Below are 23,961 nucleotides of genomic sequence, written 5' to 3'. Positions count from 1 at the left end.
TTTTTATTTTTTTTTCAATTTTTGTACTTGCCAAACTATAATTTTAAGGTTTTAATTTAATTTTTTTTTAACTTTTTCTCTGATTACATAAAGTTTTTTAATTATATTTTCAGTTTTTAATGGTTTTTTAGAAATTGTCAACTCTTTCTATACATTTTGTTTTAGTAAATATTTTTTAAAATTTTAAATTTTTTCTGATTTTATATGTATATACGTATACATATAAATTTTTTTATAATCTTGTAGTTAATAGTTAATTATTTGAATTGTTTTTGTTTTTTTTTTTTTTGTAATTTGAAAGTGGTCCTATAAATATTATAATATTCATCTGGTTTTTGTAATATATAAATATTTTTATAAACTTTTAAATTTTTTTTAATTTTTTCTGATGATAATTTTTTTTATATTTTTGTTATAAGTTTTTACAAATTATAACTTTAATTGGTTTTAATTTTTTTTTGGAAATTTCAAACTTTTTTTATAAATTCTCTTCTGGTTTGTATAAACATTTTTTTTTACTTTCACAGTGTTATTTTTTTTTTATTTTCCGATTACGTAATTTTTTCAATCGTATCTAATTATATATATATTTTTTAAATTATATAATTTTTCTTTAATTGCATCTAGCTATATAATTATTATTATTTTTTTTAATTTTTCTATATTTTTTTTCTGTTTTTTTTGTTTCAAAATACAAAAAAAAATAGATTTTTTTATTTTATTTTATTAAAAAAAAAATAGATTTTTTATTTTTATTTTATTAAAAAAAAGATTTTTTATTTTTATTTTATTATTTAATTTTTCCAATTTTTTTTCAATTTTTTTAGTTATAATTTAAAAAGATTAGAGTATTTTTTTTTTAAATTTAAAACTGTTTCTATATACATATGTATATTCTTCTGTAAAAATCATAATGCACTTTTTGAAAATTTCCCAAAATATTTTTTTGTGGTTTTTTTAATTTTGTTATGTTTTACTTACTTAATTTTTTTTGGTTTATTTAATTTATAGTATAATGTTTAAATTTTAGTTTTCTCATTATATATTTTTGTTTTCTTTATAATATAACAAAAAAGAAATAAAAATAAAATAGTTTTTTCTATTAAATGTTTATTTTTTATTTTTTCACATATTAAAATTGTTTTTTTTTCTGATTGTTTTACTGAAAAATTTGTTTTATTTTATTTTCAAAAATAAAATATTCGAGATTATTTCTAATTAATTTAAATTTAATAACAGAATAATTTATATTATTATTGTATTCGGTATTTTATTATTTTTATATATAACAGGACAAAAAAAACATTTTAGTATGTGAAAAAATGTATTACAAGTTATTTTCTAAATTATAATTAGTTGGTTTTATAACATTTTTATTTTTTCACTTACTAAAATTTTTTTTTTATGTCCAATTTTAAACTTTTTTTATTTAATTTCACGAATAAAATAATTGATATACATTTTTTGAATTTCCTTACTAATATTATATGTTTATTTAAATATTTATTTTTCCATGATTAAAATTTATTTTGTCCAATAATTAAAAAAACATATTTCATTTAAATTTCAAAATAAAATAATTGATATATTTATAATTATTTTTTTTTATTATTAATATTATGTGTTAAATATTAAATGTTATGTATATTATTTATTAATTTTTTTTTGTTAAATTGTTTAAAAAATTATTTCATTTAAGTTTCACATAATAAAATTTATATTTTTAAACTATTTGGTATTTTAATAAGTTTATTTACTTTTAAATTTTTTCTAATTATTTTTAGTTTGGTTAAAATTGCACCTTTTAAAGTAATATTTCTTTTTTATAATAATTTTTAATTTACAACAGCATATATGTATATTTTCCGTTCTCCTTTTTTAGCTCGTTAGCTGGTTTTTAACCTAGAAAAGGTGTAAAATACTTCACAGTGCCGCTACAACGCGATCTTATCAACATACACACACACACGACCAAACACATACAAATATCGCTGTGTTTTTTCACTTTCGCGTGGCTTGCTGCTAAATTTTTGCCACACACTTTGTTTTTGCCACTGCAGTTGTTTTGTTGTCACCTTTGTTGTGGTTGCAGTTGCCAATTCGCATATTGCCAGCAATTTTCACAAATTCTCATTACAAATATGATTTTCAAAGACACTCGCCAGCAAAATCGCTTAGTTTAACAATGCAATGCTAAAAACAATTTGGCACAAATTGCTTATGAATGCAAAGTATGACGTCACTTGTGCATTTTTTTTTTTAATTTGGACAACAACCACAACGAAATTAAAAACATTGCATTTTTGAACAAAAATAAATTTTTCTACGTTAAACATAACACGTTAATATAATTCACCTTTGAAAAAAATCAAAATTTCTCTTCTAAGTTTTGAAAACAACCGCACGTTGCCGTTTTGAAATTGAACTAACTAACGGAGACGAAATTTTTACAGCCGCACACGTTGCCACAAAGCGTTGAACTGACTGAATGTTGCAGTGGCACAGCAAACTGAAGTTGAACTGTCGACGACCGCACGACCTGCTGCTGAAGGCAAAATATCCTGGCTGGTCGAATATCCTGTCGGCAGCAGCGACAGCTGTATTGGTGTGACATGCACTTTTCAACCCTCAATCCCAAACAGTCGTTATTATGCGCTCTCCGCCTAACAGTGACTAATAGCTGCGCGAAAATGTTAATAACTGCGAGAAAATGTTAATAACAGCACACGCTATTTACTCTCGCTGCACTCACACTCTTTCGCTCATACAAATAAAAATAATAACACGCCTTAACATAAGTCGCTCACGTGCTCAGCCGCTCGCTGCAAACGACGACACTGTTAAAAAATAAAATAAACAAACAGCTGTTTTAACAGTCTGCAAAGCACTCATTAAATGTTAACGGCTTTAGTGAGGTCTCATTTTTTCTACGCAAGTGAACCACTGCGCGCTCAGCTGCACACTCCCATCAGGCATGTACTCAGTCTGCATAGTAATGGCATATTTTTAGTATACTTACAAGTTGTTGATATTGTTGTTGTTGTTGTTATTGGTTTTTGACGGCATTGCATTTGTATTCCACGCGGCAGCTGTGACTTTGAAAAATACCAACAACTGCACATCGTCGCAAAAACAACTGTCAGCCGAATGCATACTCAACCGGGGTTAAGCATATACATATGTACATACATACATGCGCTCGCGTGCAACTTTATATGCGTCTCGGCATTACTGTAAAATTTGGTAGACAGCGTTGCATTTATTATTATTGCACGGCATACAAAGTAGTCGTCTTGTGGGTAAGCGCTCGTAAGAAGTTTGCGTCGATAAGGCAGCTTGGTTCTTCTGTACTGACATGCAATAGTGAGGACTGTCTGATAAAGCTGAGATCTTCGGAATAAAATTTGTAGAGAAATTGAAGGCACCACTTAGTTGGGACCGTTTTCTCAATGGCTGGTTAGTAGCCAACTGTGAGTTAAGATATGGTTGAAAAAAGTTTTTTACTGAAAGAAGTAGTCCTGGTTAAGTTGACCACAATTTAATAGACAAATAGAAGTTAACCAGTCTACAAAAAATGTTTTCTGGAGGTGGCAGCAATAATCTCTTACTTGAGTCTAATTTCTGCTAGGAGAGTGACTTGTTCATGTTTGGAATCATGAAAAAATTGCACAAACCGAATTTGAGGAATTCTTTGAATTGTAGCAGTTCAACCAATTTGTAAATCAGCACGGTGTAGGTTTGAGCCAATGCATTGGTAAGGTGGAAGAGAACTTTTTTCGGTTTCAATCCAAAAATAAAGACTATATTTCGTCGTCCCCAAGCAGGCGTTGTAAATTATTCCACTTAGATAACGTTGATCATCACCTTTCTGGCTGTTAAGATTTTCTTCAACTTTTATAGCTCAAAGGCGGTCACAAAACGACGTAAAAACTCTATCCGTCAAACAATGCTGCAAAGTAGTACAATGTTAAGTTTGTTGTATGGCGAGGTCTATTAACTCTGCTATCTAGCGCAGCCTCTATCGGCAATATCTCGATACTAGTTCACGGACTTTTGTCCCACTATCCACCATGATAACCCTTTTGGGACGCTCGAGATTGAATAAAGCGGATTCTTGGCGGTCTTCCAAGGCTGTGTGGACTCTGATCCGATTGGTCTTCAAGTGCCTTAATCAATGCTGCAAAGTAGTCCTCTCGTTGGGTTTGTCGTAAAGAACAAGCGGCGCGTTTGCTCGACCTTCCACTTTTGAGAAGTCTATTGACTCAGTTATCTACCGTACCTTCAATCGGCTGTGTTTCGATACGAGTTCGAGGACTTTTGTCACATTATCCACATGGATAGCCATTTCTGGAACGTGACTGAAGCCCATTCTTGGCGGTCGTCTTCCCAAGCAGTTGGGTATACGTAACCGAATCGGACCCAGATCCGATTGTGTTTAAAGTGCGTGGAACAATGCTGCAAAGTAGTCCTCCCTTTGGGTTTGTTATGTAGAATAAACAAACGCGCCGATCCATCGCCATTTGAGAGGTTTACTATATTCCGCACCGCCACTTTTCGGACCCCCGAGCGTAGCTGAAGCCGATTCTTGGCGAACCGGGATATCAAGGACTATCAACTCAACAACTTTATGTGAGGAAAAAAAATGTATAATGAATTTATAAGTACGTCTAAGTAAAGATTTTAGTGGTTTGGAAAAAAAAAAACGAATGTGGCAAGTAAGGGGTGTAGTCATAATATCTGGTATTATTAAAAAAAATTTGTATTTACAATTTAAATTCATATAATTTGAGTAGGTTTGTGAAATCTGCTTGATTCCTTGATCTTCATCACTAGTGTCTGGTAGCATCCAATTCCGCCATTAAAATCTCCTGAAACCGCGTACGCACCCGCAACTGCTGCACTATATCCAAGCGATTCATATAAGGTAAAAGTGAGCGAAAGAACAGTAAATTTTCATTATCCTCATTCGACTCGGCAGCCGTTCGTAGCTCAATCGATTTGTCCGGCTCAATTGCTGCTTTCTTACTCGGACAATTGTACAGTTCATCGTGCAGTTGTGCGGCCGCCGACTCGCCGTATTCCTCGGCGCTGCTTGTGTAGCCACGCTTATTCTTCGCATATTTCGGATCTACCATTTGTGGTGCGACCGCAACAAAAGGTGGTGGCTCATATTCTATTTGTACTCTACCCTCATCGCACGCATTCGCTTCCGCGGGCTCATGTTTCCATTCGGTTACACACGAGTTAGCATTCTCAAGTTCCTCGTCCAGCGTATAAACTTTCCGTATGGTGGGAAAGTGATTGTATGTGTTGGTCGTTTCAGACGTCTCTAATGTGGGTGGCGTATCTTCGATTTGACTTTTGCTCTCATCCCAGCTGTGCACCGAATCGGACGAACGTATATCAATTATCGATTCGGGCCTAATATCAATAACTTGTTTGCGGGGCGTGTGGGTGTTAAGCAAGAAAATTAAACTGTTAAAATGTGTCCATTTCGGCTTTTCACGCTCGTCAATGTAATAACTATCGCCGCTGGTGTAGACTGGCACCTTCTTTAATTCCTTGAGGAATTGATCGCGTAAACTGCGCCACTTAATCTTGGCTGTGGACTCTGAAATTGGTGCAAAGTAGAAAAGAGGTGGTTAAAATTTTGGAATTTAGCTACAGTAATAATAACGGCACTATATGCATATATATGTATATGTATGTACATATGTATGTATGTATAATAGCTTAAGCACGAAATTTAGCTCTGGTTCCGTCGCTATCATTGAAGCGACGATAAACATTTCGCGGGTAAAACTATTTATAGATGTACATAAGTATGTATGTGCGTGCATACACATAAGTAGGTATTCAAAAACGCATTCGAAAAATTCCAGCGATAACGGTATCACGCTTGCACGCGCATGCAAATTATCTGCAAACACTCAAAGTTGTTCTCCGCAAACTACGAAGTAATCGATAACACAATTGGTCGATATGTACATAAGTACATACATATGTATGTATGTATGTATATACGCATAACGCGACATTTATGCGTTTTTCTTTTACCCACCACGCCATACACTCATCAAGCGCCTATAATTACTCGCAGTGATGTTTTTTACCTAGCCTTACACATTTCTGTGTCTTCACATATGCCGTACAAACGCCGAACGAGTTATTTCAATGAAAATCTCTGACTTCGCTATATTTATTTTTGTATACAAACTTAAGAATACACTACATTTCTACAATAAATATATTTTTATGCATTGCACTGTGTACTCACTCGTTATTTTACAAGCGTCAGCCACTTCTTGCCAGAGTTCATCGGTTATTTTTTGCTGCTGCCTTCCCAATGGTATCTTTTTCTTATCCCATAAAAATTCTCGCTTGCGTACTTCCTCTATGAAATCTTCTTTCTCCATTGCTGTGCGCGACAATACTGCGGCCACTGCGTTATTTTCGATGTCAGCGAACTCGCAGACGACGCGATAAACGCAAATGCCAACGGATAGTGTTGATACGAACGCGAGAGAACGAAACACTCGTGAATACTTATCTGCTCTATAAATACATGCCATATATTTATGTGCATATTTATATATGTATGTATGTATGTATATACGTAAATGTTTGGTATGAGTACAGGCTGTTGTTAGCAATAACATAGTGTGTGGCGACCGAAACTAACCGAAGGTATTATGTGGAGTGAGCAATGCCGGGTGGGTACCCTGTAGACATTTTTTCGGTGATGTTAAGAGTTTTTCGCATTGTTATTTTTGTACATTATATAATTTTTGAATATAAAATAATAGTTTCTTAACATTTTTTTTTTAATAGTAATGCATTGTTTTAAAAATGTCTGTGTTAAAAATCAATTAATTAATCAAAAATTGTATTAAAAGATATTTAATTTAAAAAAATATATAATGTTATAATTGTAATATGTATTTTTTTTAATATTAATAATTTTAGAACTTATTATTATTAAAAAAAAACTAAAGTATGTCAAATACATACGTATGTATGTATATGCGTATTAACTGTGTAAAGTTTAAGCTAAAAAAAAATTAAATGAAAATTTCAATTTTAATTTATTTTAAATACAAAATATATGTTTGCACACATATGTACATATGTATGTACATACATACATATATAGATTAAATATTTTTTCACAAAATTATTCTTTTAAAAAGCTCTTCATAATTGTTAGTTTGTTAAGCTTTTGCTGCTATAATTAATATAAATATTTTTTTCGTTTGTTTATTCACATTTTTGAATAAAAAGCCTTGTTATAATAAAAAAACTAAAGTGTTGATAGAAACTAAAAAATTTCCGACAGGGTACGCATCGCTAGAATGTTTGCCTGGCTTGTGTGCAACTGTACATAAATACGTACACATTTGTATACATGAACAAGTGCTCTTTAATCGATTACTTAGTTAGTTTTTTATAACCGATAACCAAAATTACATATACGAAACATTGCAAGGAAAACATTCGGTTTAAATTTTATATTGTTTTGTTTTGTATGTCTGTACTTATGCACATATATACATATATATATACATGTACATATATATTGTATGTCAATATACATATGTGTTTATATGTTACAAATATGCACAGGAATTCTGAATCAACGGCTTTTAAATAAATATCTGCTTTCACCGCAAGTGCAGGAACACAGTACCTCTCAAACTTCTGTTATTTTTGTAGCAACCAAACATTTAGCGGGTACAAGCACCGACGTGTGTTGCCTTCGGGAGCACACATTTTTACAGTGGCGGGCAATAAAGTATGGTTAACTGGTATTTGAACAATATATGTTGAAGATTTCATTTTATTTAATTTAATTATATTATTTGCTATTAAGATAAATATTCACTATAAAGAAATAATAGAACAAACTTATAATTGCAAATAGAAATATATAAAACTAACCGGAGCTGTAACTGAAACATTATTTTCACTTCAAGGAAATATTAGCAAATGCTGCTCATAAGCGTAGCATATCTTTAGGCTCATGCAGTTTAGACGGGCTGTAAATGTACGTAGCGCTTAAAAGAGTATTTTGGTAAATGGAAGAGAGGAGGAAATGAAATTTCCTCATCAATTTCGACAATATTCGGTATAATTTGTACAAAGACACTTTCTTTTCTTTGTTTTCGGTAAAAATTTAGACATATACATATGTATGTATGTATGTTTATAGGACTCAAAAGGGATTCCAAATCATAAACCCGAGAAGCAAAGTTATGGCAACGCTTATAATTTTTTTTTTTTAATTGTAGCTTTCTAAATCTTAGTTGAAGACCTTTAGTGTTTTTCTCAAAAATTGGATTGGATGGTTGTCATAAAATTTAAACAGTTGGCAACATTTTTCAGAAATATTATGATCTGGAAGCTTTCTAAATCAGTTTGTTTTAAGATCACTGCCGTAGTCACAAGAATTGTATTGAATGGATTCAATAAAAATTTAAACAGGTGGCAACACTTTTCAGAAATATTTTGTTTTGTAAGCTGAAATGAGTTTATTTTGAGACCAATAACGTAGTAATATGTTTTTTTTGGACAGTGTTAATGTACATAATTTAGTAAATTGTTGGCAACCCTGACAAAGCACTTTTTCAAAATAATTCCTTTTCATTCCATTTGCTTTCGATAGCATTAAGGTAGTATTAAAATTGAGTCGAACGTAATTTTGAAAGACAATTTTTCATAGGTGGCAACTCTTACATTTATTATTAATTAATATAATAATTTATTTTCATTTCAGTGTTTTTGATATCGATATTGTAGTTTTAAAATTTAGTCAATGGTAATTGTGAATAGAAAATTTTTAATAAGTGGCAACCCTTATCAAAAAAATTATTGTGTGCCATCTTTTTAAATCCGTATAGTTTGGTACCCATAGTGTATTAATTAAATTTTCTTAAATATTCAAAATTCCTCATAACCGGACACTACCTTCGCAGTGTTTTTGTTCGACTAAGAGAGCTGACAATATATGGCGGCGTGTCAAAAACGAGTTTTTAAAATGTATTCTTAGAGAAATATATTTCTATTGAACTTAAAAATGCGGGTCAGCCATGATTGAATAAAAGCCAATTATCCTATTAACTGCCGTTGAACCACCGAGAACCTGCGCAAGTCAAGTCAATGATCATTTTGTATATTGTTCTTGATAAAAATCTGATGCCAAATTCCAAAAATTAATGAGATTTAAAAAAACGGGAACTATAAAGTTTTCTTTTTTTGTTTTTATGAAGCCCTGTTCGTTTAACAGAGATATATTGAACGTAGTGTTACCAAAATAGTGTCCGTGTCCGGTCATTAGAACGTTTTCTTGTCCGGTGATGGTTGGTTGTATGAAAATATTAATGAAAACGTTGTGTTCATGAAATTTGTCCAGTTATGGGAGATGGCCGGCTATAAGGACTGTCCGCAATGGGGAATTTCACTGTATTCGTTAATAGTTGGCAGCCCGAATAAAAAACAAAATTCAAAAGGCTCTCCGACGTTTCCTCCTACGTGTTAAGGGTAAAAATTCGTCGCACACCCTGTTCTGTATATAATGATTTTTTTACCTCTATAACGGATTTAATTTTGTACCAGTACATTTTGCTGCTGGGTATTCCGGCCGAGTTGCAAATTTTTAGCTAAGCTCTCACTAATTATTTGGAAAAAGTTAATGGCTTACTCATTTATACAAAATATCTTACTAATTGCTCTTGCAAATATTTGTATATATGTACATATGTATCTACACTTCTCTATACATGCACACACACGCACTGTCAGGCATGTTTATCTGTGTGTGTGGCTAGTGATCTGCGCTCAACGTTGATTGGTGCGTACAATGCGGTGGAGAACTGAAAGTAGGAGTATGCGTTTGATGACGTCACTACCGCACGCACACCATACAGTTGTCTCTTTCGTGAAACCAGCAAACAAGCGGTATATGCGCGACAACAACAATGTGGGAGCGACTGCAGCCGATCATTGCTATTTTGAGTTGTCTTCGGCATAGCGGCATTAGTTGCGTTACGTTCCTGTGCGGGTTAGGATGTAAACTGGTTTGTTTTCACGCGAGAAAGTGGAAATTTGATTTTTTTTCCAAAAATACATATGTGCGTGTGTGTTTATGTGAAAATAGCAATAAAACTAGTGTTAATTTAAGTAAAGAAAAAAAATTGCCGAAATATTTTTCGTTTTAAATTTAAGTATCGAAACGTTACTACTTTAAGTTGCGGTGAAGTGCTAAAAGAACTCACTTAGGAATATGTCCATACGCCCGAGTTCGCCAAAAGTTTTGCTGGACATCAGCTACAAACCGATGCCGCATGTCATGGACATGCAGGACAATGTGATTAAATTGATCAAAATGGAGCCACAAGCTTACGAATATCTGCACAACATGCAAATGCAACAGGATATTGTCGCACACCAACATCAACAACAACAACAGCAGCAACAACAACACACGCTCAGCGGTTCGTTTTATCACAGCGCAAATGGAGCGCAGGCGTCGCGCCTGGCGCCCACACAGCCTCCAGCGATGCACACACAACGTCACATAGTGGAGCCAACGGATTTCGCTTATGGTGATAACGGCGCCGCTGGCGCTGAGGTGGATTCCACCGACTATCACATGCAAAGCGCGGAAATGCTCAGCAACTGCAGCGCCAACACAACGCCGCTGGTTTTTGGACAAAACGCGTCGGAGCACATCGCTGGCGCCTCAACATCAACAACCACAAATATGGGTAAAGAATTGAATAATAATTACAATATGCACAATGGCGCGTGCAACGGCGTGACGGCGCAGCTGGTAGGTGCGCACAAGCGGAATAGAGGTGAATACGAGAGCACGGATCACGAGCTTATGAGCGAGACTAAGAAGCCGCATTTACAGCTGATCAACGAGCAACAGCAGCCACCACAACAACAACAGCAGCTACAACAACAACAAGCGCACTTCATGCACGCGCAGGATACGCCGCGATTTGTCTTGGATTATCTGCCAACAACGGTGTCGGATGTGAATTCGAATATCAACGGGCCCAACAACAACAATGCGGACAGCAATAGCAACAACAGCAACAGCAGCAGCGGCGGCGCGACACAGTTCGAATTCGCCGCGCGGGAAATGTGTGAGAATAGTGTGGATAATTTCAAATACGGCTATCAACAGCAGCTGCCGCATGGACCACAGCAACCACAACAACAACCTCAGCAGCACCAAAGTCACCAACAGCAAGCTACGCAGCAAGCACTGCAACAGCAACAATCACTGCAACAACAACAACACTCGCTGCAACACACCTCAACTCCAACAACAACATCGCCGCCGCACAATGTGCCCGCAACTAACGGTATTTTCAGTTTAAAACATGAAATCGGCAAGGATTTAACACACACACTCGCACACGAGACGACGGCGGCGGCGCTAAGCCAAGTCCACGCGCAGGCACCGCATATTATTGGCAAGAGCCTCGCACAACACTATGACTTTGCGCACTCGATGAAGAGCAACAACTCCGAAGGCGATGATTTGGAGTTTATGCGCATAAATGGCGATAATCATGAGAACTGCGACGCGAGCTATGATTACGCCAACGATGATTTGATGGACATACGCGCGGACTCGTTGTCCGACAATGCAGACACGTCAGCGAAACATTTTCGCAAACCGCGGCGACGTACGCGCCGAAAATCCAGCCGTTCCGAGGATGCCGATGAGTTTCACAATCAACGCGTTATGGCCAATGTGCGCGAGCGTCAGCGCACGCAGAGCCTGAACGACGCGTTCAAGGCGCTGCAGCAGATCATACCGACACTGCCGAGCGATAAGCTGAGCAAAATACAAACGTTGAAGCTGGCGACCAGGTGAGTGGCGTGGTAAGCAGTGGGTAGGCTAAATGTGGTTAAGGGAAAAGTTTGTTGTGTGTATAATGTCGGGTTTACATGGTGTTATTGTAATGTTTAGAAAGTGTTTGCAAAATGAAGGTGTTTGTGAGTTGTTTGTGTAGGCGAAGGGCTGACAAATATTTTATACAAAGGTGTATGTGAAAAATTTTTGGAAAAAAATTAAATTTAATTAATTTCTGCATTTTTTTAATTAATTAAAAATTGTTAAAAAAAAATAGTGAAAAATTTTTGGAAAACAATTTAAAACAACTAATTTTTCTGAATTTTCTTAATAAATAAAAAATAATTATAAAAAATATGTGAACAATTTTTGGAAAAAAAGAATTTAAAATTAATTTATTTAACTTGACTTAACTTAATTTTTCTGAATTTTTTTAATTAATAAAAAATTATTGAAAAAAAATATGTGAAAAATTTTTGGAAAAAAATTAAATTTAATTAACTTAACTTAATTTTTCTGAATTTTTTTAATTAATAAAAAATAACTATAAAAAAATTGTGAACAATTTTTGGAAAAGAAAATTAAAAATTAATTTAATTTGCTTAACTTAATTTTTCTAATTTTTTTTTTAATTAAAAAAATGATTGAAAAAAAATTGAAATTAATTTGACTAAGTAAACATCAACTTTTTTTTAGTAAAACTATAGCACTTGTGCAGAATTTTCACTAAAAAAGAAAAAAAATTGACATAGTGGAAACACCACCTTAACATTGATGCAAATTAAATAATAAAAAAGAGAATTTGTTCAACAAAAAAAAATTAAAAATAATGCAAAATTTTGAAAAATTCGTTTGAGCGGTGCACTACATTTCATCAAAAATATTTGTCAAGCTACCCAATCTCGCATTTTGTCATTTTTCGAAATTCAAACGTTTAACGTGACTGCTTTCAGACCATGACAGATAATTTTTGTAAGCAACAAAAAAAGTTTAGCATTTGAAATGACAGATAAAACAACAAAAATGAAAGGAAAAATAATTTACGTGTGATCTGAGGTCGGGAAAAGAGAGAAGGGAGGGAAGTGGTTGAATTTTTAAGCTTTTTAATATTAAATAATAATTAACTAGTTAAATAAGTAAATAATTATATAATATTTGCAAATTTTGAATAATTTTTTACTTGAAATTTGAATTTTGGTTTTTTACCTCTTTTCGAAGAAATTGTTGGTTTTGACAGAAAAAAATAAATTTTTTTTAAAACGATATAATTGTTTTTTAGAAACATTTAACTACTTAAAAAAAAATATTTTTAAAAGAAAGTATATTATTTTAGTTAAAACGAAATAACTTTATTTTTGGGCAATTTACTAATTTTTTGAAAAAAAAAAAATTTTTTGATTTTTAAAAAGTAATATATTAGTTTGGTTAAAACGAAATAATTTTATTTTTGTGAAATTTACTAATTTTTTCGAAATTTTTTTTGGGTTTTTAAAAGATAATATATTATTTTTGTTAAAACGAAATAATTTTATTTGTGGAAAATTTTAAGTACTTTTTTCGATTTTTTTTATATTTAAAGAAAATATATTAGTTTGGTTAAAACGAAATAATTTTATTTTTGGATTTTTTTTTCAACTTTTGGTTTGGTGGTTTTTAAAATAAAACAGCATATTTTGTAAAAATTAAAAAAAAATATTTTTGGGATTTTATATGAATATAGTTTACTAATGTTAAAATGATATAAATTTATGTTTGAAAAATTTAACTATTTTTAACAAAAAATATAATATTTTATGTATTTAATATATTTAAAATATTTGTGAAAAGGCAAATTATTTTTGTTAAAATTTTGCTGATATATAGTGGTGTATATTTTTAATATTTTGTACAGTCTAATTCTTATTTAAAATAATTAAATTTTTTTATAGTTTTTTTTATTTATTTTTTTTTTTTTAATTTTTGAATATAAAATTTTTCTTTTAAATAACATTTGACTTACATTAACAAATTCGAGTTTAAATTACACTTATTTCCACTGAATAAATAAAAAATTATTTTTTAATAAATTATTATTTCTTTCCACAAAAAAGAAAAATAATATTATTATCTGCCTATTTTTTACAAGACCCACTTACTCACATCAATACAAATATATTTTTTATAAAGCAGTATTTTTAAAAAATGTAAAAGTCCACTCCAACACATATGTATGTATATACAGCTCATTTGCATTTCAATACACACACACTTAAAAGTAGAAAAGTATGTACATGTACATAAGCGACAAACAACTTCAGTTTTACCAAAACGCCGAGCGGAAAATACGCCGAACGCAGTAAAACCCAAACGAGGGGCATTCCCATTATCGCTTATCCGCCGAATTTTTCCCAGAAATTGCAAATTTTCCCCACCTACCTACTTCTGAAACACATAATACTCACCATGCCACGCGCATGCGTATAAATTAATAATATTTTTATGGCTTAACTATTGCTCCATTTTTTTCCCTTTGCAGATATATTGATTTTCTGTGTCGCGTGCTCTCCACGAGCGAGATAAGTCTCCTCAAAACGATGGACAGCAAGAGCATACTCGCCAATAATGGACTGCCGCTGGGCACGGCGTCGATCTTGAATGCGGCCACCAATGGCACCGAGTCCGAGCTGAAGGGGCTGCGGCGCGCCACAGGCGCCTCAGTGATACCACCGGAAAAGCTCAGTTACTTATTTGGCGTTTGGCGTATGGAAGGTGACACACAAAATAAAACGTAGAATAAATTAACAGTTTCGCCTTGTTTTTTGGTTTTTGAAATTTCAAAGGAAATTTGTTGGAATTTTCAACTGAGATTGGGGTTTCTACACTTGCAACATTTAGTGTATAAGTGAACTTGTGGTGTATGAAATATTAGGTATATGTATGTATGTATGTATGTATGTATATGTATATTGTTATAGTATTCTCAGTCTTTGGACGAAAGAATTTGAACTTTCCATTAGATATTAAGTATCTAGCTTAGTTTGTAGTTGATCAAAGCACCAAGGTTCATATTTATAACGGCTTTTATGTAAAGATAATTTAAATATTTTTGTACTACGGCGAATATGCGTTGTTTAAGTATTTTTTGGTATACTATATATAGTTTATCTATGTATGAATAGAATTAGGTATCGAACGAAATGAAAATAAAGAAATGTATACCTAAGAAAGAATTTATTTGGCGTTTTTAATTTTATTTTTATTTTTAGTTCTTTTAATTTTTATAATTTTTACGATTTTTTAAAGTTTTTTTTTTAATTTTTTACTGTTTTTTTAGCCACATATACTCATATCATGGGAGTTTTTGATAAATGTTTATTTATTGGTCTTATAGAAGCAGCTTAAAATTGTATGCTTTTATTTTAGTGAATCGTAAGCAATAAAAACTTAATTTCGAATTTTTTGATCATACGTTGTTTTGCATTTTAAGTGACGATATACTGCACCATAAAATTTAAACCCCCCCGCTGTCAGATATAACCAATATATAACTAATACATAACAATTTAAAACCAATACTCAATTTTGTTTCAATATGAGAGGTTTCTTTTATTATTGGTCAAAAGCACAGCATGGAAGGTAAATTTCGATAGAATGAGCTATCGGGAGGCAGAACTGCAACAGTCATGCGCATTGCGGTAGATCAAAAATACAATATTAATAGGAAATATTGTAGAAACATGAGTGGAAAACTTCATTGGAATGGTCACAGTCTGGCGGCAATTTCAGAATGGAGCTGGTAGAGATATTGATAGTGAGGCCACAGAACTCATTTAAGTTCGCGTCAATCGCTGACATTCTGAACTGAATGATGACTACTTTTCATAAACTACGGAACGGCGCTCCATCTGGCATCGCTAAGGACCAAAACTAGTCTGTACGTGGCTAATGAACTTACCCGAGCAGTCTATCCGAGTAGCCTACCTGAGTAACCTAACCTAATTCTTAAATTTCGCGGCTTTCTTCCGAAGTAGCTTAACTTTACCATATAAGCAAATTAATTAATTCTCAGTCCAACATTATTATTTCGTAATTATTGAAATAGCAATTGAAAATTAAATGAAAACAAAGATAGCGAACATTAAGTGAAAAATAATTTATCTAGTGCTTTTATTACAATTTGAATTCTCGAATATTTGTTAATAGCAAAATTGAAATATTTATTATTTAATAATATTAATTAATAAATATTAATTATTAAAAAAATAAAATTTATTATTAATTAGTAAATATGAGTTAAGTAAAAATTAATTTTTATTAATTATTAATTAATTTTTTAAATTATTTTTTATTAATTTTTAATTAAGTAAAAATTAATTTTTATTAATTATTAATTAATTTTTAAATTATTTTTTATTAATTTTTAAAAATTATTGTTTTATTTATTATTCACAAAAATTAATTTTTTAATTAATTAAAAATTATTGTTTTTCATTTATTATTCGCAAAATTAAATTAATAATTATTAAAAATTAATTTTTCTTAATTATTAATTTTTACTTAATTAAAAATTATTATTTTTCATTTATTATTCACAAAAATTAAATTAATAATTAATAAAAATTAATTTTTACTTAACTCATATTTACTAATTAATAATAAATTTTATTTTTTTAATAATTTATTTTTATTAATTAATATTATTAGATATTAAATATTTAAAATTTGATATTAACAAATTATTCACAAAAAAACATTTTTTTTCTAATAATTTTATACTATAAATTTCATTTAAAAATTATTTTCACCAAAAAGTATAATATTCCTTGATAAATTTTTTATTTGCATTTTGTTTTCTATTTTAAAAATAATTTTACATTTACTTACATATGATTTACTTTTCAAAAAAAAAACTTGTTTTTCATAGGAAAAATATTTTTTTTAGTATTTATTTGAAAACTTTTAATTATCAGGCTTATAATAATCAATTTTATTTAATTAAAATATTTTTTTTAATTTAATATTCACAAAAAACATGTAGATACGTATAAAAATATATATTTTTAATAACCATTCATATTTTTTCAGTTTTTTTTAAATAATAATTCCATTATACTATATTTTTGAATTAATAATAAATATTTTTGTATTTCATTTCACAAAAAAAAAAACATTTTTTTATTTTTATTTTTTTGTTTAAATATAAATTTTTAATTTCACGAAAAATATTGTATTTTTTAGTTAATCGATTCTTTTTCCATTTCAAAAAAAATTACTTTATTTTTATAAAAACATTATTTTTAAATATTACTAAAAAATTTGCCTCCTTTTTTCCTTTTTATACGAGTATAAGCATAAGGGTTTGAAATTTTGTTAAAAAATTGCTAAAAACATATTTAACAAATATGTATGTATATTTAAAGTATAACAAAAATATACAAAAATAGTTAATATACATAATAATGACAAATAATATATAAATACAATTTTTAAAACAAAAAATTCAAATTTATTTTGCACTATAAATTGGTTTTGTTACCGAAATCAATTAAAAAAAATTATGTGTGTATATGTATGTATGTAGGTTTAATTTTCACAACTTTGTTTTTATTAATTTTTTTTTTTAATATTTATATTCTTTTATTTTAAGTTATTTTTATTTCAAAAACTATTTATTTATTCCTCACTCGTTTTCTAAAGCAACTCTGTTATCACAGGTGTAAATTGTCACTAGAACGAACTCTTTATTTCCATATTTCAAATTTGTATTAAAAATTGTCTGACTCCTCAATGAGTACCAAAATCATGTAAAATAATTCCCATGAACTCTGAGTCTGGTGTCAGGACATGTCAATAGCAGGCAAGACACCACCACAGTAGCTTACAATTTTATTTCTTAAACTCCAGAATATAAGTACATACAATGTAAAGCCACGATGAGCGCTTCTTACGAGTCAATAATGGACTTGATGTCACTTCACAAGTGCTGCTTTATACGAATTTAAGCATATACATACATATGTATTTTTGTACACATGTATATGGATGTTTGTGTATGTGTACTGACAGACACAGATGTGCGCGGCTGTCATTAAATATACTCTATATAATACTGGGTATACATATATAACTGAATATTTATGTATGTAAATATACTTATGAATGTGTAAGCAGTCTTACCCACCCATACAAAAGTACATACAGGCAAGTGTAAAAAATTTGTGGATAAATATATAAAAATTATGCTCTGGAAACGCCGCTTCCTTTAGCAGGCATCCTCAGTGATTTATGAGTACACACGCATATGTACATACAAATACAAAATATGCATATACTTACATATATACTTATGTATATACATATATTAACACTTCAAAGTCAAATAACTAATATGAAATTATAAACCGCATGTAAATTTTTAATTTCAAATGCCAATATACATACATACAAACCAACATATAGTACATACATATATTTAAATAAAGAAATCTCTAAGTATTTTTTCAAAATGACAAGTAGCGTCCAAAATCACATACATCCATACATACTCATGTACTTGCCTTTACTTAGTAACCCACAGTGTAATCAATTGGTTTCGCCTTGACAACTAGATCGTCCCCCTTCACTTTTCCATGTAACTAACCGAAAAAGAAACAACAAAAAATTAGACATGTCCATATTTTAGGTTTGATCAAATTTCATGGCACTGCTTCTTTGCTTGCTCAGCTTCTTTGTCATCTCAGTTCAGTGCCGCTACCAAGGCTTTCGACTCTTCAATACAGGGATTGCGCAGTTTAGCTCTTGCACTCTAGCTACTATGTACCCTTAAGCAGAAGTGGTTGCTCGTTGCTTCGCGGTTTGCCCCTGAAAACTGCAAACAGCTGTTCGATTATCTAGGAATTAGAAGCTAAGCACTCAACTGCGAGGACTTAGCAATGCTTAGACTGGAAGATAGAAGGTGAGCTTACGAAGGTAGCTTACGAGTATTTGACAGAGTTCTTAGCAAAGTAGTTTAGAGAGACCTAACGATTACTTAGCCTATATTAAGCCTTCAGACTTAAGATTTTGAATCTCAACTACCTAGAAGATAAAGTGATTAAGGCCACACTGTTAAGCTTTATCTTTATTCCTAGATTAATTACGATGACGCTGTTTCAAACCACCTTCAAACTTATTTGAATGGACGGTGAGAAAACACCGAGGGAACGTAAATTTTGTTTATTGTTCCAGGCATGTAACGAACTACGCAGCTCTCTATAGGGTTGCAATCATCTTGGGTTTCTATGAAAGAAGATAGGATAAACTGCTGAATCATATACTTTTATTCAACTTCGTCTATACTAGGATCTCATTCTCTTTGCCGGAGGAACTTTTGCTAGACGTATCCATGCTATAAGTTCCGGCGTAGGTTCACTCATGTCAAGAAACAGAGGCTACAGACCGTCTAAGGTAAAATTAGTTTTAAAAAGGTAGTAAAATTACATTCTAGAAAAAGAAAATTGGACGTGTGTTTTGCTGCTGGGGCTAAGAAGGGGTTTTTAAGAGACTTCTGATAGATTTTTTTCATTAATACAGACTTATATTTCGTCTTACCGTCTCTAACACGGATTTATGATCACGTACAAACCAAAAACTTCTGTGGGCCGAAATTCTCAAAAGAAAGTGAGGTTGGCTCAGGCATGTTCGGAGACGTTCCCACGACAGTCTTGTCTACGTAACCGGAACGGACCCGGATTTCTAGCCGACCAAGGACTGTCAACTCGGCAGAATTCTGCCGCTGCAACAACCATAACAACAACGAGATCCAGGAACAGTCAACTAGATCGCTATTGTCTGGTAACCGACGGGAAGGCCGTTCCGTTTCAACGGAAGCAGATAGATGGACCTCTAAATATCCAAGTAAATCAAAAAATCAGACTCAAACCAAGAGACTAGCATAAGAACGAAATAAATAGCATATGGTCGAAATAGAGTTTCATTGTGGTACTTTACTCCCCGCAGAACTATAGGCTACAATATATAGTGGAATATATAATATGTAAATATGCTAGTAATCGTAACGATTCGACTGGACGAAGCTCAGGAAACATGCCACATCTATACTTTTCAAAAGAGATCAGTGATTCTCTGGTAATTGCTCTATTATTAATATTACAACTAAAACTTGTAAAGGACTTCAGATCCAAAATATTTAATTTTTCTGTTTAGGAGCAAAATCTTCGCATTCTTATTATGGATTTTGGACTTTCTCTCTCTGCAAATGCTCTCACAAGCTCTTCTGGGTAAACAGTTCACATATGCTCTACGACCTTCGGGTGTTTTCTTGTATAACAATAATATTTCTATTTCCATTGTTGAATAGCTGCTTGTATGAAGTGTTCAACAGACTTGCGGACTACACGCTGTTTCCACAAGTGTGAGGAATCTCTCAACTCAAGAGCCTATTCTGTTAACACATATGGTAGCCAATTGTGCCAAGTCCAAGACAGGCTATTGTGTTGGTGTAATTTATAAACAATTGCACTGAGTTTGAGTTAAGAATCATATTGGGACAAAAAAAGGACACGAGCTACGAGCTGTGAGAACTGAATGCTTGTTGGCTGAGGTGCTTGAAGCGAAGAGTCGCTTGTAAATAGTTGGAACTTCGTGCCGGAATGAATTCTTATAAACATAAAGTAGGTTTGTATATAAGTGAATAAATATGTATGTGTATACATATACTTATGTATATGTAGATATGTACATATGTGTATCACAGCAGCGGTGCTTCAAAGCGGCAAATTTATACCTCTGACATTAAATTTAATGGAAGTTGTAATGCTACTCATGCATTTGAACTGATCGTGCCGGAACCGCAATGAGGAAATGCAAAACAACTTCCATGTAGAACTCCGGCAAATGTACGAGTATTTATGTACATATGTACATATGTGCATTTGCATTTCGTAAAAAAAAATATTTTTGCTGGTCTTTGTTTGTAAAGGAAAGATTTTTTTGTATCGGTTGTATGCTTCGTTTATAAAACGACCGCCACAAATTAACTTTACTAACTATATTCGAGTTTTATACCGCCTCTACTTTATATAGGAGTATTCTTCTGGCTTAGTTTATACAGTTCTAGAGATTTAATTGCTTGCTCGACATCTGCAACATCTGCTACTGCGGACGTAGACCACACCCAGACCGACTAATGAATTTTATAGTATACATATATGTATATGTATGTATGTGTTTCTATATGTATGTACGAGGACATTTTGATAAGTAGTTGAGATTTTTTAATCGATACCGAATCACTTCAAAGCAACACTGCTCGTACTGCTATCGACTTTTCAGCAAACCGACTTGAATTATTTTTGCTGCAGAGGCACCGAAGAGTTAAAGTAACACTGATCCTAAGGTCTAAAAACATACACCAATCGAATCGGGTACCTTTAAAGGAGGTCATTTTTCGGAAACTTCATTGAATATCGTAGTGATATCGACGCCTGCCGAATACTTAATGTCTCTAAAATAGTTCGTGTTACCAAAATTATCATATTGAGGATGTGGGATGATTCGCCGATGTTGGATAATGAAAACATATGAGTTTGGTAGTCTAGAGATGACTCTAGACTGTTAGATTCTAAGTCAAAAACCACAAACTAGATTATTTTTTGGAGCCTGAAATCGGAGGTACGCACGTTGAGAACCATAAAATAACTGATTCGTGTTCTTTGATGTTTTCTTCAATGCTTTACGTAATAGCTGTGACGAAATATACGATATAAAGCATCTAATTTGAGATTCTTAAACAATCTAGACTTGTATGCTCTTTTTATAATCTAGAAACAATTCCAATAAATCTGCAGCACACAGCGAAATATTTACGATATTGGATTTTAGACTTTCCTTCCATCACTGACAACAGCTCACAGCACTGATAACATCTTCACATCTCTAATAATAGACATATTTATACAACACAAGAGAATTACTGAAGATTTACATAAGTACACATGCATATGACTTTGTAAACAATTGAAACGGGATACAGGAGCAATTTCCCCATATCTGTGTTTGTAGGTATGTTTTTTTTTTTAATGGTTTTCTGGGCGTTAAGATCAATCATTAAATGCGCTCATAAATTATGGGCCTATTGGTGAGTTGAGGAGGGATTAAAAAAATATGCCAAAAGGGATCCCACGAGGACAAAAACAAACAAACATTTTACATTGGCTTGACTGAAAAGTTACTGTATATTTTAATTATAGAAGACTAACGTTGTTACAGGTTTGTGGTATTTATAGGTTATATTATAGGCTATTTTATAGGTTACATTATAGGTTAGACTTTGAAGTCTGCTGTGCTTGTGAGCTATAGTGATGTAAAAGCTGGCAGGGTTTTAGCGCATTATTTTGGTCATCTGACAGTTCCATTAGTATCCTCACCCATATATGTATGTAGGTTGTGGTTCAATATCACGTTTGAATCACTTAATACTGTTCTTGGCTATATTATTGGGAGAATTAATGCTTTTTTGGGTAATTTAAATGAGTGACACTTTTATTCAATAAAGGAAATTCCGAATTTTTCTGCATAAATATATTGGTAAGAGTTGTAGCCTGATTAATTCTTAGATTTTAAGATTTAATAAAACCCTAAAATAACCAAAATAACCCATATTTCAGGCAATACGATTTATATTTATATTATATAGATTATAGATTTTACATACTCTTTTGTCGAGGGAAATTTATAAAAATAATGTTTTTGGAGTTCCAAAATTAATTTTGTAAATTCTAAAACTATTTTCATTTAAAAATTTTACAAAAAAAAATTAAAATAATTAATTTAATAGTGAAAAAAAAAACAAATAACTTTGAAAATCATATTGAGTGTTTATAAAACCATATTCTTATAGGGTATGTATCAAATATAACGATTTTGAAATACTTTTGTCGAGGGAAATTTATAGTAATACACTTTTTTGGGGTTAGAAAAATAAATTTACAAATCCTAAAATTTTTGCTTTAAAAATTTTACAAGAATGTTAAAATAATCAAATTAGATATTTAAAAAAATTTTGAAAATCATGTTCAATGTTTAAAAAACCATATTCATATATAGGTTTATAATAAGTATGTATTACGATTTTGAAATTTTTTTTTAGTGAAATTTATAAACATAGATTTTATTAGATTTTCAAAATAATTTTTTTTTGAGGAAAATTTATAAAAATAAATTTTTTGGAATCCAAAAAATAATTTAAAAGATCAAAAAAAAAATATTTCTCCTAAAAATTTTCCAAAAAAAGTTCAAAATTTTTCGAAAATTGTATTTCAGTGTATATTCAAACTTATTCACACCTATAGAGGCTCCTTTACTCATACAGCTCCTCCACTTTGGCATATACATAGAAATTAAATACACTTTTTGTTGTAATCACATGAACAAAGTATCTTCAATTTCGTACGCAATGCAGATACTTTCTGCCATTCCGTGCAAAAACAAGCATGTGCACACATACTATATGTGTCATATATGTAATTACATATGTAGTAGCGTATGTGTGTGCCAATGGCATATTAGTTCCTATATAGTTTTTCTTGTTGCTGTCACCCGCGAAACACTTTAATTCAAAACACATGTTGACAATGTGCGGTGTTTATTGGTTTTTCATTGATGCGTGTTTGCCCGCCCTGACTGGGTAGTGTCTGCGTTGTAGTGTCTCCTAAATGCCGGCTCGAATATACAACATGCTACTGCTTGTGAGCCCTGCAGGGAATCCCACTATTTGCACAGCAATCGTATTTTCGTTAATCTGGCGCCATGACTTCTTCACGCTTGCCTTTGTCTTCAATGCAATATTGAATTTTGAAACAACAACAATACATAGAACGGAGCACATTTTCAAATTCGAATTTTTTCGCTGACTTCGTCGCCTACGTGTAAGATATTGCTAGAAGAATCTTGTGTATTAAGCCAATTTCGATTCTTTCCTAGCGGGCAACATTATGCAACTGCATGTGTTTCTTTGGTAGGAAGCCCAATAAATGGACCTTTTTATGAAAGTGTTAAATAATTTGGGCAATGGACAAGGCTTGCGATTTTTTATTTTTAGCATGAGTTTAAAT

General features: G+C 31.6%; 3 protein-coding genes across 4 annotated transcripts in view; 1 reads left to right on the top strand and 2 right to left on the bottom strand.

The window, feature by feature from the left end:
* LOC105226913 (protein king tubby) overlaps positions 1-2,649 on the bottom strand; it is a 110,089-nt gene extending 107,440 nt beyond the window's left edge. Inside the window, exon 1 of the mRNA XM_049453883.1 lies at positions 2,357-2,649. The gene's annotated coding sequence lies outside the window, so the exon portion shown is untranslated. The remainder of the gene's footprint in view (positions 1-2,356) is intronic.
* A 2,052-nt stretch (positions 2,650-4,701) lies between these two features.
* LOC105226909 (uncharacterized) lies at positions 4,702-6,587 on the bottom strand. Its single transcript, XM_011206034.3, has 2 exons — positions 6,278-6,587; positions 4,702-5,611 (listed from the first exon to the last, which is right to left on the bottom strand). The coding sequence occupies exons 1-2, from the start codon at positions 6,570-6,572 to the stop codon at positions 4,830-4,832; spliced, it is 1,077 nt and encodes a 358-aa protein (XP_011204336.2). The 5' UTR covers positions 6,573-6,587; the 3' UTR covers positions 4,702-4,829.
* Positions 6,588-10,026: 3,439 nt separating this feature from the next.
* On the top strand, positions 10,027-14,787 carry LOC105226908 (protein twist). Of its 2 annotated transcripts, none has more exons than XM_049453878.1 (2): positions 10,027-11,898; positions 14,385-14,524. In XM_049453878.1, the coding sequence occupies exon 1, from the start codon at positions 10,280-10,282 to the stop codon at positions 11,888-11,890; it is 1,611 nt and encodes a 536-aa protein (XP_049309835.1). In that variant the 5' UTR covers positions 10,027-10,279; the 3' UTR covers positions 11,891-11,898; positions 14,385-14,524. The 2 variants fall into 2 exon arrangements, with proteins under 2 accessions (XP_049309835.1, XP_011204335.2); XM_011206033.4 differs by having other exon boundaries at positions 10,028-11,886; positions 14,385-14,787.
* Positions 14,788-23,961: the final 9,174 nt, after the last annotated feature.

This window comes from Bactrocera dorsalis, chromosome 3 (assembly GCF_023373825.1).
Source record: "Bactrocera dorsalis isolate Fly_Bdor chromosome 3, ASM2337382v1, whole genome shotgun sequence".
NCBI lineage: Eukaryota > Metazoa > Arthropoda > Insecta > Diptera > Tephritidae > Bactrocera > Bactrocera dorsalis.
The sequence above is the reverse complement of the archived record's forward strand: the minus strand, read 5'-3'. Positions and strand labels throughout refer to the sequence as shown.